Source organism: Tachypleus tridentatus, chromosome 2 (assembly GCF_004210375.1).
Source record: "Tachypleus tridentatus isolate NWPU-2018 chromosome 2, ASM421037v1, whole genome shotgun sequence".
NCBI lineage: Eukaryota > Metazoa > Arthropoda > Merostomata > Xiphosura > Limulidae > Tachypleus > Tachypleus tridentatus.
Window position 1 is genome coordinate 97,856,259 of NC_134826.1, and position 16,085 is coordinate 97,872,343.

General features: G+C 32.8%; 1 protein-coding gene across 1 annotated transcript in view; it reads right to left on the bottom strand.

Moving 5' to 3' along the window:
- Window positions 1-11,837: 11,837 nt before the first annotated feature.
- LOC143244659 (uncharacterized) overlaps window positions 11,838-16,085 on the bottom strand; it is a 61,109-nt gene continuing 56,861 nt past the window's right edge. The window contains exon 9 of the mRNA XM_076489744.1: window positions 11,838-12,454. Within this exon, the coding sequence (XP_076345859.1) occupies window positions 12,374-12,454 (81 nt within the window). The 3' untranslated portion in view covers window positions 11,838-12,373. The remainder of the gene's footprint in view (window positions 12,455-16,085) is intronic.

Here is a 16,085-nt window from a genome sequence, read left to right on the forward strand (position 1 = left end):
TTATATATATTTACTTCCACTACCAAAAATGGACGGAGGTTATTTTCACGTCGTGTGTTTGTCAGCAAGGTTTCTGGAAAACGGCTGAATGAATTAGAGAAAAGTTGGCATACATTTGTACAATTACCAATTTAGAAGTGATAAAATTTTGGTTGGTAAGTGTCACAGAAATGTCACTAATATAAAAAATATCCCTATATTTTAAAATGAGAACCTATTTTTCATACTAATTTTACTCTATAATATAACTCAGTCAAAAAGAATCAGTTTTGATGAAAATTGAGGGACATATTATCCTGCACAAAAAAAAAGAGCCCGTGTTTATTGATAACAACAGACTACTCGAGGACTATCTGCGCTAGCCGTGTAAGACTAGAGGGAAGGCAGCTAGTCATCACCACCGACCGCCAACTCTTGGGCTACTCTTTTACCAACAAATAGTGGGATTGACTCTCACATTATAACGCCACACGGCTGAAAGGGCGAGCATGTTTGGTGCAACAGGGATTCGACCCCGCGACCCTCGGATTACCCGGGGCCGGGTTTGAACAACCAAACTAGATTAGCAGTTGGTAGCTCAAGATTTTAAAAAAAAGAATCTTACGGGTGGACAGTTATTATCAATTATTCATTACCAGTTTTTCAGAAAATATTTACTAAATTTTATAACACTATCTTAATTAAAGTGTGTTTATCGTCACGTAATATTAGCTTAAGCAATCAGCATAAATACGATGCTAGATACGGCTGTACTGATTGCAAGGAGTTGATGACTAGAAACTACTAAATTAAATTTCCTGCTGTTACTATAAAGAAAATTATTATCATTGTTTCAGAAAAATAAATAAATACCACCATATATTTTAAAGAATCTGATTGGTTCTGTAAAGTAAGCCTATTCCGGATTATAGGGTTGCAATCCTAAAGCTAATATTCATTGCTATCAAGTATTACTTTCTTACTTGGTGTATATTGACAAAAAGTCATGATGCCTAATCAAAAACACGTAATGTGTGAAAGAAAAAGTGCGGCCAAGAAAAAAGGATTAATTGTGAAAATTAGAGGAATGAAATCAAACCTAGCCGCTAAATTGGCAACTGTACTTAGGGCATTGACAAGGATTACACGTAGTGAAGGTGGTTAAAAAATGCCCCTTCGCACTGATTGGCTGCCTCAGGGAAAAGGAGAGGAGGTGATCTCTAGGAGAGACGAGATCATATTTCCAAATACTGCCATCAGAGGAACATTAAGGACTCGTTGCTATGTCGCCATGATGCCATAATTCCTCAGTATCATCTGAAAGGGCAACTACAATTATGGAGGGCTAAAATTATAGTTCGATACCAGATAGGCAAACACAATGTATTTCTATGCTGCCCTGACTCATACATGTCTCATCATGTCGATAATTAATTAAATCATCCTTAAAAAGGACGTTTAATGCTAATTAATTAATCTTAAAAAGAATAGTGAATGCTAATTCATTAGGTAATTAATTAATAACTAAATCATCTTACCGTTCCCCGCTGGGACAGCGGTAAATCTACGAATTTATAGCGCTAAAATAAGGGGTTCGATTCCTCTCGGTAAACACAGTAGATAGCCCGACCTGGCTTTGTTATAAAACAAAACACACACACTCGTCTTACCACAAAGTACAGAACATGTTGGGCCCGGCATGGCCAGGTGGGTTAAAGCTTTCGACATGTAATTTGAGGGTTGCGGGTTCGAATCCCCGTCGTGCCAAACATGCTCGCCCTTTCAGCCGTGGGAACGTTATAATGTGACATTCAATTCCACTACTATAAGTGCTGAACTTTAGTTGAAGTTTAGTGTTGTATTGCAGAAGGTCCTTGAAATTTCTACAATCAACTGACACAATGTACCTAGGCCCGGCATGGCCAGGTGATTAAGGCACTCGACTCGTAACTTGAAGGTCGCGGGTTCGAATCCCCGTCACACCAAACATGCTCGCCCTTTCAGCTGTGGGGGCGTTATAAAGTTCCGATCAGTCCCATTATTCGTTGGTAAAAGAGTAGTCCAAGAGTTGGCTGGGGGTGGTGATGACTAGCTACCTTCTCTCTAGTCTTGCACTGTTAAATTAGGGACGGCTAGTGCAAATAGCTTTCGTGTAGCTTTGCGCGAAATTCAAAAATAAACAAAACATGTTTCTAGGCAGCCATGATTAATCACTAATTCTATTGCTAAGTAAATGATTTAGTTAAATCATTAAAAAGGATGCTTAAGAGTAATTAATTAACTCACTTATAAATCGTCATAAAAAAAGGTTCTTAGTATTAAATCAGCTATAGTTAATTCTTCTTTAAAACGATGCTTAATGTTAATTCATTGGCTAATTAAATTTCCTGTCCTAAAAGGTCGATATCTTAATTAAAACTTGCTTTTCAAATTATCAATCGAGTGTTAAAAGATTGAATGAAACAATTATTATAACAAATATTTGTCTCACTACTAAATATAATAAATGAGCGACTTGCTGGTTGCTATTATTTGAAATATCACAACTTTCAGACTCTTTTTTTTTTTTAACTTTAGGCAAAGCTATACGAGGGCAATCTGCCCTCTTTCAGGCTGTTTTAGGTTAAGACACTAGCAGCAAATCGCATTTATACAATCTGGAAACAGAAATGTAAGGTCAGATAGAATAAGTGTGAACAGTGATGTCTCGACAAGAACGTTTGGAGGGTGTTACGCGATCACAGATATAGTGTAGGATTGTGAAATATTTCAAATTAACCAGTCAATGACCTTTGCTCATTAGTCACATTGAAAATAACATTACATATTCCTTTCTACATCTTTCACAACTTTATGTACATTATGTTTTTCAAATACACAAAAGAACATTACCAATTTTAATTATTTTACTTTATAGATAAATTACAAAATAGTATTCTGTGATTATACATAAAACCGTCGTTGATATTCAAAGTTACTGACTGTCTTGGTTAAGAAAATACACAGATTTAAGAAAAAGCATAGAATGAGAATGACCAAGTCTATTTCACAGTAACTGGATAGATAGTCCAATGATCAAGTAATCAAAGTTTTTTATGACAATTCAATGTTTATAGCAATTGATGTTTTGTATATATGCGACAATCACTATATGAATTTAATAAGAAAATATAAATAATATTCACTTTTAAAGATCGTTAAATGTATTCATTTAGACTGTAATTATAGTATTCAATGAAGTTAATAATGAACTTTATATATGTACATTACACTTTAATTAATGAAGTGTAAAAGTTCTTTGCTTAACGTTTAAATGATTAATTTATCACTCAGAATAGATTATTATTTACTGTGTCTGAGAAACTATCATTAGTTCAGTCCGCTAAAAACAAAATGAAAGTTTTATTCTACTTAAACACGTGACCTTAACAGTATACGTACAGAAATGTAAAAGTTAATTATAACACATTATCGCTATTTATTTATTTACAATATATTTAATGTTAATGGAAAAACTTTTGTTAAAATAATAGTTAATTATAATACACTGTCGCTATCTATGTATTTACAGTATATTTAAAATAGATGGTTCACTTTACAAAACTGCAAATATATAGTGACACACATCAATTTTTGTAGCTAATTAAACTGCACATATCTAAAATGCAGTTATCAATGATGGCACATCTTCGCTCTTTAGATTACATTACATTAAGTTCATTAAATAGTCGTACAAAACACTAACTGTATCTTCTTAATGTGTGAAGGGTTATAGTGCAATTATTGCATTTATACCTGACATACTGTCAGTCAGCTTAGAACAAAATGAAAGAACGATTTCTACTCAAATATGCGAGGTTTCATTATTATTTTAATTATCTAATGTTTAAAAACATTATTGCTATATATCAGACAACGCTTTCAAATCATTGACAATGGCCAATTCTGATTTGTCTATCAGCAGCGATAAGTTTATTTTAAATCAAAGACAGAGAAAGGTTTTGTGTGCATAAAGATTTCCATAAGGATTTATTACACTAACAATCAATATCATAACAATTACACACAGAACAGTCCACCGCTGGTACAGTGGTAAGTCTACAGATTTACAATGCTAAAATCAGGGTTTCGATTCTCCTGGATGGACTCAGCAGATAGCCCAATGTGGCTGTGTTATAAGAAACACACACAGAACACACATAATTGTCTAAAATATTTTGGGGAACATGTTGGCCTCATCCTTTTCAAAAACCAATTTCACTTGTATATGTTATAAACTTTGCAATGTTTTAAGTTAAAAATGTACACGAATTATACGACTAAATTTGATTTTATTACAAACCGTGCAATTACTTTGCTACAAATAAAAAAATAATGAATGACTTACCGTTTCTATTAAAAGTTCTTGAGACATTAAAGTTAATTCGTAGATTCATATGATCTCGAACATGTGTCTAAGATGATCACTCAGTCACTTATGCTGTGAGCAAACAATGATAACATCATTGTTTCAACAAGTCATCAGTGGTTAAAAAGAAAAGGTTGCCACTGTCGTGGGAGTCGTCACATATTTAGAGAATTAGCTATAAATATTTGAAATAGAAAAACTTTTCGTTGTGTATAGATTATTCACTTTAAATCATGCTATAAAAATAAAATTGATAAAACTTTGCAACATTGAAATCCTCTAAACAGACAAACTTCAAAGTTATGTTTGTGTTTAGTAACATTTTAGTCTAGCTTCAACACTGCTATATTCCTGAGTAGCACCATAACAAATCTTATGTTTTTGAAACAGTGAATGTATATATTCAGACTAAATGCTATATAGATGGGGTATGGACTTGCATGACAAAGGTTACTTCTAAGTTGAAAAAGTCTTTTTTACCAATACACAGCTGAATCAGGTAGCTTTACCTTATTTACAAGAAATATATTTCATTTACACTTTATCAAATGTAAAGAAATCATTCGAATTTGTGTGTGTTTTGTTTTTTTGAATTTCGCACAAAGCTACTCGAGGGCTATCTCTGCTAGCCGTCCCTAATTTAGCAGTGTAAGACTAGAGGGAAGAGAGCTAGTCATCACCACCCACCGCCAACTCTTGGGCTGCTCTTTTACCAACGAATAGTGGGATTGACCTAACATTATAACGCCCACACGGCTGAAATAACAAGCATGTTTGGTGCGACCGGGATTCAAACCCGCGACCCTCGGATTACGAGTCGCACGCCTTAACGCGCTTGGCCATTCCGGGCCAATACAAAAGTACCAGTGCAATATTTCCATTATCCTATCACCTTATTACTATTGCTGTAAGCTATATTTTTAACATTGTAACTTTTCTGTTAACTGAAGGGAATTGTGGGACAAACAGATGATGTTAAAATAGACCTAGAAAGTTTTAACACTTGACATAAATTTTATATTCTAAAAGCGATTATAAATAGATAGGGAGAGAAGGCAGTTTAGAGATGGGAAGTTAAATCAGTCAATGTATTTTTTCCTGAAGTACAAGGTATATCCAAAAAGGTTTTGATCTGACTTATAAAGAAGAGACTATCTATTTCTAAGTCTGTACACTAGCATCAGCAATGTTCTGAAGTATTTATGCCCTTCTGAAAGAGCTCTTCATTTTGGTATTCAACCCATGACTAGACAGTATGTACGAGATCATCATCACTCTGAAATTTTCGATCTTTCAGAAATATTTTAAAGCTAGATAGAGAAAAAAGTCACTTGGAGATAAATACAGTGAGTAAGAGGATAATTGAGTAATTCGGAGCCAGTATCATGAACAGCGTTCAAAGCAACAACTGTAAAGTGTTAAAGGTGCATAGTAATCCTCCTTAATGGGATGACCATTTTCCAAATAACAAACTGATAAAAAGGCCTTAGCATCCCAAAACATTGATGCTATTATCTTCCCAGTAGAGGATTATGGCTTGAACTTCCTCATGTTCAGTGAACTTGAATGTTTCGATTGTAAACTTTGCATTCTTGTCTCTGATATATAGTAGTAAACACACGTTTCACACAGAGTTACGAATCTACTGAAACCTTTGGAGTAGACATTGACTTTTAACAACTTACATCTGTTTCTGCCCAGGTGACAACTTTTGCAACCCATCCGGTATTAACTTTCCTTATGAAAAAATTGTCACTCAAAACGCTTCCTGCAATTATTTCACCGATTCCCACTTCCTAATGGTAATTATTTTATCATACATAACCAAATTGTAAACTTTAACTATAATTTCTGCTGTAGTCGAGCTGACTTAAAGTATTTTCGCAAGAATTTTTACTGCATTTGAACTCAATACAATACTTTTTCTCTATTGAATATGCTAGAGCACCTACTCCTAATGTTGCTTCCACGTCCTGGTGGATTTCTTATGGTGTCTCTTCCTAGTTAACAAAATATTTGATCGCGGCATGAAGTTTGGCATTCTCCATGATGTTTAACATTGCTCACTTCCTTCCTTCGAAAATCCACAACACGCAGAATAAATTATTAGTTATTATATGTTACACGTTATTTACTCGTAAAACATTCAAACGTAATATACGTATCACAAAAAAAGTCATATATTCTTTTTTTTTTTTTTAGGTCGGAACACGTATTTTTTTGGACAGCCTTTGTACTTGGGCATAATTAACTATGCGCTTGTTGAGTTACTCCGTTCAAGTTGGCTTTACATCAATCCTAGTATTACTAGAGGTTTGTATATCAACTGTAACGTAAACCTACAAGTTACGACAGTATACAAGTGGATTCATTTTTGACAGTTACGCGGGCTAGATGTCGAATTCTTTTCATCATATAATTTAAAATAACCAATCAACAAAATAACAATAATAAAACATTGTATTGACATAAAAAGGGAACTGACAAATTTATCATTAAAAACAAAGGAATTAGCGATGACAACTGATAATAACGTTATTATAAACATATTTCAACTTCTACATGCTCAATTCATGTTAATTTTAAAAACCTTTAAAGACCTTACTTGTTATGCTAGTTCGCGTAATTAAAAAAACAATAAAACATCAGTATAATTTTAACGTAGACCATTTGTTTTAATCGACCTTAAGCTAATCAATAATTATTGGAATTACTGAACATAAGTTTCTTACATTAAAAAGATTTGAAGACATATTGATTATCATAATATATACATATCATCACAAATGGGTACAGTAAATTGAGAAATATTATTCCCTACTAACTCTGGACTGATACTGGGGTATTTTGAGTACCAGACATCGAACAGTTAGTTGGTTTGTAGTCTTTTCTATGTTTCACAATTTTCTCTCAATGTCAGGCCCGACATGGCTATGTCGGTTAAGGCGTTCGACTCATAATTTGAGGATCGTGGGTTCGAATCCCTGTCGCACCAAACATGCTCGCCCTTTCAGCTGTGGGGGCGTTATAATGTGACGGTCAGTCCCACTATTCGTTGGTAAAATAGTAGCCCAAGAGTTAGCGGTGTGTGGTGATGACTAAGCTGCCTTCCCTCTAAACTTACACTGCTAAATTAGGGACAGCTTTGCGCGAAATTAAAAAAAGCAAACTCTTAGTGTCATAACAGCATCTCCCCAGTGGCACAGCGGAATGCCTGCAGACTCAACGCTACAAACCGGGTTTCGATACCTCGTGGTGGGCAGAAAACAGATAGCCCATTGTGTCACTTTGTGCTCAATTTCAAACAATCAAGGAGTCAAACAGCACGCAAGATATAGTTTATCAGTTTTTACAGTCTATGCGCAATACGTTTCTAGCAACATCCACTCTCCGGGCTTACAACACATTTCGAACATCTTTCCAGTTTAGCTTGAAACTAACAGTTTATAAATTATATCCAATTAAGCTTGTTTTTAACAGATTCCTTGACCTCTTTAAGATTAATAATTTTATCCGTAATGGCCATTAATCTACTCAAACATGTGTAATATATACATGTATTTCAGTGACAGAGAATATCCAACAATTCACAGCGAAAAACTGGTCGATAAAGTTATATCTTTGTTGCTCTGCTTTTATTAATTTTGAAATAAAGACGGGCCGTTTAAATTCATCCCTCCCCACGTGTTTTACTAAAGGGGATTATGTTTTACCGAAATGACCTTGGACAGCTAATAAGATCTGAAAATTAGTGGAAAATGATGTTTTGGTGTAAATGTTGATCTTTGCTGGTTGATATCGGTATATAAAAGCATATTCAAAAACATTTATCAAATCGGTCATAGGTAGTCATGAAATACAGTAGCTTTTAGCTCATCTTATGAATTCAGTATTATCACTGCTACTTGCACATTCAATAGTTCTAATGTCCATTTCAACATATCCACAATATAAAATACGATAAACTGAAACACATAAAAGTTTCAACAACAAATATCACAGAAAGATAAACATGATTTTCAGTTTAAATTTTAACAATTACTACACAGTTATAATAATGCTACTACTTGATGACTAAGTGTAAAAATCCCAGCGTAATAGTTTCAAAATCCATTCGATGCCATTTATTTAAGTTTTCTAGTGGTGTTCTACATGTATTTTACACTCCATCACTCCAGCGAATACATAGCTAATGATATGTTTGCTCGTTTTTGAATTTCGTGCAAAGTTGCACAAGAGCTATCTGCGCTAGCCGTCCCTAATTTAGCAGTGTAAGACTAGAGTGAAAAGAGCTAGTCATCACCACTCACCGTCAAATCTTGGGATACACTTTTACCAACGAATAGTGGGATTGACCGTAACATTGTAACACCCTCATGGCTTAAAGGGCGATCATGTTTGGTGTGACGGAGATTTGAAGCCGCAACATTCGGATTACGAGTCAAGCGCCTTAACCACCTGGCTATGCCGGGCCACCCATAGCTAATCAAGTTATTTTCATTTAAACCCAAACGTATTTTGGGCTAGCTCTACGTATAAAATACTTGAATTTTACAAAACAACTGTAGAAACAAATTGTAACACCTCCAACAGGTACTCTGATAAAGAATCAATCTTTACCATAAAAAAAAACCAACAACAAACGAAACAACTGTCATGTTGGTTAAGATACAATAGGCATAAACATCTGCAGGAGGAAGGGGGAATTAGCCATCCTAAAATAACAAAATTCTTTCTTTATTCACTTAGCATATGTATAAGAACTTAGTTTCTTTATTCACTTTATGTTGTCGAGTTTACATAAAAACTCGAAATACCTACAATGAAGGTAAATATTGAAAATGTCGCTGTCACAGCAGTTTCTTGGATATTGGACATGGCAATTCTCACTCAGCTCAAAGAAACCAACGCAATCTTGCAGACATTCAATGAGACAGCATTGTAAACCAAAATTTACAATTATAAAGTGCATATATACAGCTGCAAGAATGCAATATGATCATCGGTATATGGTATTGGTAGCATTATATTTCCCACGACAATACTTATCTCACCTGTAATCCTTGACAGTTTACTGCTATTCTTCAAGCCGAGGAAGGTCAATGATTTCATCGGCCCTACCAAGACCAGAATCCTAAGAAAAGGCTGCATATTCTTACAGCTTACATCACTAGCTGTCTTAAAATATCTTTGTGATCCCTGGAATTCGACCACGCCAGTAACTTGTAACATCCCAAGTAGTCAGTTCCAACGTGTTTCTAAAATCCATCAATCCTGCAGACATTGAGACATTTATTGAACATTCTCTTAATATCAAACTACATACAGCCCACTGGATCAACTCTTGAATTACTGGCAAGCCATCTAACCATGTAAATATTGTCAGTCACAGACTTGCAGCAAACTTCAAAACATGACCTGACACAAGGCATTTACTACTACCTACATCATTTTACAGCAAAAAAGCCATACCAAAAACTTCCCTGTTATTCACAATACCCATATCTAAGAAGCCACTTCCAATTAACTTCGCCCAAAGGCTCAATCATCTACGTGCTATGCCGTCACCAGACTATCCAAACACAAAGTCCAGCTCCTACCATTGAACAACATTAACAGTCACCCCAAATAACACACGTCATGCCATCATAATGACTGGTGACACAGCAACAACCAACCAGTCACCCCAAACCAAACCTAATAAGAGAAGGAAAGTGACATAGACCCAACCGTCTTTAGAACCCCCCCCCCCCCAAGACACCATTGTGTTGTTGAACCCCCCTGAACATTAGTGTCCATCCACTCCACCCAATCATCAAACTTATCAAATGCTCTCTTAATGGATACTTTGGCTGACTCATAATTACTGCATAAATATGTAACTGATGAACCAAGCTGCACCAACTACAACTTCCATCACTCTCTGACTAGTGGCGATGAAGGCAGACCTATCCAAAAACAACCCGTCACTTTTAACCGTCTACTTAGGAGAACTAGCTTCCTTTCATGCTAAGTTTACATCATGTAGTCCAAATTCTTCTTCTCCACGAGCCAACACGCCATCAATTAAGTTAAACCGGGCACTGGCCAGGCAATTTTTAGGTGCCAGCCAATGAAAGTTGGTTTCCTCATGGTACTTCTGTTATCCTACATCTAATTCTAGACATTGGATTTATAGATCCCCCACCTCTCCCTGAAGGACCACATGACTTACACTTACATCGGATGTTTGTTTTGTGCTGACAGATCCTGGTTTTCTCTCTACTTTTTGCTTGCAACCAAACCATCAACAATTCATGTGATGTTCAAAATTATCAGTTATTTTTTGGTTTTTCAAATTATCTATGCTATGAGTGGTGGCAAGGAGTAAACATTTTTCTGAACACCCATAGTTGCATTTAACCCTAAACTGAAAGTAAATGCTTTAACTAAAATTTACTTACACTATTTTGTAGATTTGCAGTGTGGATTAAACCAGCATTAGAAATAGTAAACCCATCAAATCTGACTATGGGAGCTTGCCTACAATGACTATAATGGTAAAACTTTAATGGGAGGTCCGTTATCACTTTTCTTTGGCCTCTTACTATGCCATTGATTATCTCTAAAAATTCACACAAAAAGTCACCATGTTCATACATCATCATTCCTTCAAGGAAAAAAAAATCCCATACGTTTTCTTGTAATATTCTTCCATCGATTTTGCACAGTAATGAAGAAGCTTTCTGAAAATCTATTTTGGTTTGTACAAATGTAATACCATAGAAAAAGGAATGCAATAAATAAATGATTGTGATATAATGACACTCTCTTTCTTGGTACAATTACTGTTTTCTAGCATATATTATTTTGAACAGTTGGTATCCAAATTCCAGAACTCCAGCACCTGTTGGAAGCAAGGTAAACCAAAGATTTCTATAAGAGTAATTGTTTCATTAATTAACGCTAGTGGGCTAAACAAACTTAAAGCTTATTTTATTTAATTTGAATTAATTGAGAATTAACAACAAGTTCATTTAGAGGTTAAAGAATTGCACCCTAGATTTAGCATTTCTGCATAAATGTACTCCATACCCCAATTTTCACAACTGCTTTGAATAAATTAGATGCCATGCTTTATGTGGATTCTAGATGTACTTTGATCTGAGGTTAAAATTCACCTGCAAGACATTTCACTCAAAACTATGTTCAGTCTATCCTGCAATTTACTTGCAGTCTGTTAAGGATGGAGAGGATGAAAACATTACTGTCTGTGATGTCACAAAAATATAAATTTCAATGTTAAGCGTTCATGTGACATCATTTTAGTATTTACTCGACTGACTGACAGACAACAACATACTGTAAAGTGGTGTAAGTAGTTCAAATAGGTGATCCATTTAGGCAATCTTTAGCCTCCTTTTGATAAAATGCATAACTTCAACTTTCCAAAAACCATAGAACACAACACTGCAAAATAAATTTTATTAAGTTATTTTTGTTCTGGATGGCATACATGATGAAGAATTGATTGACAATATGTCTAAAATACATGGAAAGATTAATATACTTTTTTGATCCCAGCATAATAATACAAAACTTATTGGAAAAGTAAAATTATTTCATTCCAAAATAAAAACATTTTCTTCATGACTGTTGCTTTTGTTGATTAGAACATGCATTTAACTATTTACACACAAGTCTGAGAAATTAAAATTACATTTCAAAATTACCTTGTCTTTTAAAAACGTTCTGTTATGTAATGAAATGTTTAAAAAACATATGGGATACTTCACACTTCACAAACACAGACATCATCATCAACTGCATAATGCGAAAAAAAACAAACTGATGTAGTTTGATGAATCCCTGTAATATTTGAAGCATACAATTGCTTCTGAAAATACGTGTGAAGCAATGAAAAAATACTTTTCATGGAATCAACAACAGTTTAATGGTGTACAAGAGCATGAAACTCAACTAGCACATGTAACAAACACTTAAGATTCACATATTCATCCCACACAGGCGTAAATTCAACAGTGCTTCTTCAATTTCAGGAGAAGAAACCACATTATATATCCTAAACTGAAAAAGAATTAAAACATTAAACCACAAACTGAATTTATAAAATTGCACAGAGAATTTACAAAATGTGTGTGTGTGTGTGTGTGTGTATATACACACATGCACACACGCACACACATAGGTTTACACTTATCACAAGAATTAAAATATTTTTACAATAATACAAATTTTATGTTTAACTTTTTCTCATAAAGCAGTAGTTATTTTGCCAATAACATATTAACATTCATAACTTTGTTTGAGGCAAACTGCAGTTTATTACAATACATTTCAACTGAGGTAAATAGTAACCAATAACTCCAGGATGTGTTTTTATTAACTCAAAATTTCATTATTACAGTTTATTAGGAGCTACTGATATCCTACAAATTCATTAGTCCAGTTGAATCTGTAACACTAAAATGTTGAACTAATAAAGATACATTTTGGAGACATCTTGTTAATCTATTTATTTTTATTGAAATAACACATTACTTTGATTGATTAATAATCGCAAAACCTTCAAAACATTATGATAACAAATGATAAATTGAATCTGATCGAGTTATATCATATGATCAATATATATATATATATATCCACGTATAAACCATTAAAACTTGTAAAAGTTCATAACTACCTTATACTACATACTTGAGTTCGTGGGTATTCAGAGCTTGTATACTGACAAATGACCAACATTTCATACCAAAGCTTATGGAAGTCCAGAGAGCTTATATTACTAATTAAAGGTTTAGTGAAATTTATGAATCTCACAATGATTCTGACTATTAACAAACAACCTACACTTAATTCTGAAGGTTGTGGATATCCAAAAAGCTTGTGTTACTAAGTTACTAATGTTTCAATGTAGTTAACAGGAGCATTCTGAATGTTAACTAAATTATCTATATTTAATACCAAAGGTTACAGATATCCAGAACACTTGTATTACTGATTAATGTTTTATTGAAGTTTATGAATAACAAGAGAATTCTAAATATTAATGAACAACTTATACTTAATGTTGAGGGTTTTGCATAAACAAACATTTTGATGAATGACATTCTTTAATGAATATTAAGAAATTTCCAATACAAGTTGAAAATATACTGGAAAATATTTATTATTCAATCTATAATTTCAACAGAACAATGTTTTTGATGAACTAAAATGGACTGATGGTAATCACGGATTTTTCCCTTTCTCACAGCAAAAATAAAAAAAACTATACAACATGAAATTTAATATGAATTTTCTAAATAGCATCTAGTTTCCACTTTAAAAAATTAATGATATGATTTAGTATCACTATATTTTTTTTTAGTTTGTAAGATTTCAGAAAAATTTATTGTGAGACACTAATTTGAAAGATGCTAAAAATTTACTTTCTTGCTGTCAATTTAATACTGATTAGAAAAACAAATTTTACTACAGTCAATATAAATTTGTTTGGCATTCATTAACATATTTCATTTGATACTTTATTTTGCCAAATGAAGCAGTAATTTTTTCCAACTACAAAACACAAAAACAGGATAAAAACTGACAGATTTAATGGTAACCTATGATTTGACATTTATAAATGGCTTCACTGTTATCATGACCTTTGCCACAATTCTTGGTTACAATCAATTTTTATCTACTAAGCACACTTTATTTTCAACAAATACATTTCTTCTTTTGTGCATGTAATTCAAATACAATAAACTTAATCTTTTTTTTTTTTTTTTAATATATATATATATATTGGTGGTGAGGGGGACAAAGAATTGACCTCACTTGGAATTCCCAATTCAGTTGGGAACCCTATCCTAAGATGCAATTTGCACAGATGTGATAGTATAGTCTCAAGAAAAATGTCTTTCACAAAATGCCATTTAGAACCCCATTCTGACTATGAGGGAGCAAACACACATCTCTCCCTTATTGCAAATAAATATCTAAATTGAAATATTAAAATATAGGCCAAAATGATATTAAAATCAAGAAACTAAAATTTTTAAAAATATTTTCATTCACTTTTAAATTTTTAAATAATTAAATACTTTTCTCACACAAAGAATCCATATCGCTTGACAGAAAATGAGGTATTTATAAGAACTGGAACCTTTAACATTTTTAAATTCTTCACCTTAGCATCAGTAACATCAAACCAATAAATAAGGATATTCATTTGATAGTTAATCTTAGTAATCATGATATAATTAAATTTATGCAAATGTGTCATATTTTGTAGGAATAAACCAGTTTGTTTGATATTTTTGTTTATAAAAGTATATACATGCAGCTTAATAAGTATAAAACATACAAGTGTATCTCATTTTTCATATTTCAACAATTAACTTGTTCAACTTGCACTCATAAATAAATACTTGAATTAAAGTGAGTTTCTTTTGGCTTACAGAATAAATTCCCAAAACTTCAATCCTATCATAATTGCAATGTACATAAAATTTCAAACATTAAGTAGAAATATACCTTAACTTTGACAAATTTCAATTCAAAAATACTGTCAAATTGACATTTATTTAGCATGATTCTCAGAAAAAAATTAAAACACGTTAAATGTTTAATTTATGTACAACTCAGATGAACTGTCTGTAAACAACACTTAAAACATCTTTCTGCAAATCCCAAGGCATGGGTTTATATTTGTTTTGAAATTAACAACCAGGTCTTGTTTCTTATGCAATTTTCCTTCTCTAGTTAAAGAGTTTTATTACTAAAATCCTTCATTTCCATCCTCTCATGATGTTACAGTATGTGATCTAAAATTATTACATTAGACATACAGCTTTGAAAACAGCTATTAGCAAAATTTAAATATCAGTGGATAGAACAAATTATAATGTATTAACACCAGTGTGGAGTAAATTAAGTAATTTGATCAGTAATTTATGATTTATTGGAAAAGTGATTGGTTAGAATTTTTGCAGGGGATGAACAATAATTTAATGGGAAGTTTTAAATAACCTAGAAATACACTACTTGTATGGGAATTTAAAAAAATATATATTATTTTAGTTCCTGAAAATGTTTGCACATAAAATATTTGTTTTCAAACTACAAGAAATTTTATTCTATGTCTGAGACATCAGAAAAGTTTATGCAAGTTTAGTAAAAAAAGTAGGTAACAGCAAAATATTCTGTTGACTCAAATTTTTATTTAAGTATGTTATTGAACAGTTTAATGTACAAGTTTATTTTTGATAGAAAATAAATTATTTTATATTTACATGTCTTATTTGATATAAACAGGACAAAATGAAGACTTATCAGCAAAAATACTATTAACTAGCTGGAAAAAAAAATGACGACTCCACTATGAATTCGTATCCTAGATCAACAATAAATATTTGTCAATTTCTATCATAACTTTTAAAATTTACAGCCAGAAGTAGTGACTACTGCAATCAGCAAATAAATTATAAAAAAATATGATAATGAATATCCATCAGTTAAAACTATCTAGATGTATAAAACACAACTTTCTGATCAATCCTTTCAGCATAGGCTCAGTCCCTGGGACTGGCCTTGTAACCATTTTGTGCTTGTTACAGTTTTCATACTATTAGTTTCAAATTAATAAGCATATGTTAAAAGAAATTTGGTAGCTTGTCAGTAATCATTATAATGCTTTCATACACAA